Below are 2,193 nucleotides of genomic sequence, written 5' to 3'. Positions count from 1 at the left end.
GTCAGGCAACCCTGCGCTCCTGCTACCCTGGCGCTGATCCGGCCGGGTGAGGCCTGTGGCCCTACTCCGTCTTTATCCATTCCTTTATCTACCACTGCTGGCCTCTACTTGATGGTCACTTGTCTGCTGTGATTAGAGCTCCGACAAACATGGATATGCACGGGTGTTTGTTGCATACTGATTTCGATTCACTCAGGAATGTACACAGGAGCAGTTAGGCTGGATCACAGCTCTATTTTTAGTTTCCTGACCAACCTCCACGTTGATTTCCCACAGTGGCTACGGTAATTTACATTCCCACCTGTGGTGCAAACAGATTCCTTTTGCCCACACCCTCGCCAGCATCTGCTGTCATTTGTTTTCTTGGTCATGACTGTTGGAACTAGGATGAGATAAACTGTCAAGGCAGTTTTGACTTGTACTTACCTGATGGCTAAGAATGTTGACACTTTCCCATGTATTTATCAATCATTTGTTCTTCAAACCTTGAAAAATGTTTAGTTCATTTGTCCATTTAGTGATTGAGTCTCCTTTCCTACTTTCTTTCAGTTTGGATTTTTGTTTGGTTTTTGTTTGTTTATTTCCTTGCTTGGTCACTTGGTTTGGTTTGGGTTGGGGGGTTTTGGGGTTTTTTATTTGACTTGATTATTTGGAGTTCTTTCTATACTCTGTATATTAATTCCTATCATGTAGATATCTGGCAAAGATTTATTATTATTATTATTATTATTATTATTATTATGCATTTTCTAGGCTGTTTCTCTGATCCCTTTTTGAACAGAAGCCCTGTAATTTGATGCAATCCCAGTTTTCAGTTCTTGTTATTATGTCCTGAGTTACTGGGGCAATATTCAGAAACATGTTGCTCATGCCATTAGAGTGCTTTTCTTCAATAATTTCAAAGTTACATGTCTTACACTAAGGTACATGATGCCATTTGAACTGGACTTTGGATAAAAGGATCTAGTTTTACCCTTCTAGGGGTGGGTGCCCAAATTTCCCAGAACCACTTGCTAAAGAGGCTATTTTTTGTTTGTATTATGCTTTTTGGCAGCTGTGCTGAAAATTTGATGGCTGTAGCTCTATGAGTTCTCTGTCTTTGTGTCTGTATGTGCTATTACACTGCTATCTTTATTATCATGACAGTGGTTTCATTTTAAAGCGGGTCCTATGATAACTCTAACGTGGCACTTTGTTCTTGGAGCTGATCTGGCTTGACAGTCTTTGTGTTTGTACAGGACTATTTTTCATTTCTTTGAAGGATTTCACTGGAATTTTGTAATGAACTTATAGATAACTTTTGGTAAGATGGCTATACTCTTAATATTAGCTTGCCCAACCACCATGAATACAGGAGGTGTTTCTACCTTCTAGTGTCTTCAAAGTGTTCTTCCTATGTTTTATAGTTTTCATTGCAAAGATCTTTCACTTCCCTTGTTAGATTTTGTGCTAGTTGGTTTTTATCAAAAATCTACAAGTAAGAATTTCACAAAAGCTATTTATATATTTAAAATGTACCCATAGAGATCATGGCCTACATTATTTTTTATACTTCCTATCTCATGAGACTACAAATAACTCAAAGTGTAATAATAAGAAACAGCATATCTCTTCAAACTTTGGGGAAAAGGCATGATTTTTGTTGCTATAAATACAAACATTTTTGATATATAATAGCCAAAATTTTTACAATACCTTTAATCGTGTATATGGTGCACTGGAATATTTTTGGATATTTTCATATGATGCAGACTTTTTTATTATTAAATTCTGTAAGATAATCAAGGAAAAATACATTAATCGTAGTTGCAAAGCAAACTCATATAACAGTTGAGTGATGATAATTCTTGCAAATGAATGAAAAGTACAAGCACTAATAAAAATATACTATCTTGCTTATTAAGTCATTTCCTTAATAGAGAAGAGCAGGACTTGAAGACTGTCACTTCATTCAGTCAAGCTTGTAGAAATGAAAATTGTTTGTTTCAAATTTAAGCCGAAGACAGCAAAACTGAAGAACCTGTGGTATGAAGATGCTCTGGGCAAAGCCTCCATGTTGGTGTGAGTGGAACTGATTTGTGAATGTTCTTTTTTTTTTTTTAATTAGGTATTTATTTCATTTACATTTCCAATGCTATCCCAAAAGTCCCCCACATGCTCCCCCACCCACTCCCCCATCCACCCACTCCCACT

General features: G+C 36.7%; 1 protein-coding gene across 8 annotated transcripts in view; it reads right to left on the bottom strand.

Annotated features, from left to right (window-relative positions):
• Positions 1 to 2,193, bottom strand: part of Ttc6 (tetratricopeptide repeat domain 6) — a 173,422-nt gene that overhangs the window by 71,908 nt on the left and 99,321 nt on the right. For all 8 annotated transcript variants that reach the window (XM_021179231.1, XM_021179236.1, XM_021179237.1 and 5 more), the window contains one exon: positions 1,696 to 1,770. In XM_021179231.1, the coding sequence (XP_021034890.1) occupies positions 1,696 to 1,770 (75 nt within the window). The remainder of the gene's footprint in view (positions 1 to 1,695; positions 1,771 to 2,193) is intronic.

This window comes from Mus caroli, chromosome 12 (assembly GCF_900094665.2).
Source record: "Mus caroli chromosome 12, CAROLI_EIJ_v1.1, whole genome shotgun sequence".
NCBI lineage: Eukaryota > Metazoa > Chordata > Mammalia > Rodentia > Muridae > Mus > Mus caroli.
Note: the sequence above shows the minus strand (reverse complement) of the source record. Positions and strands in the feature narration are given on the sequence as shown.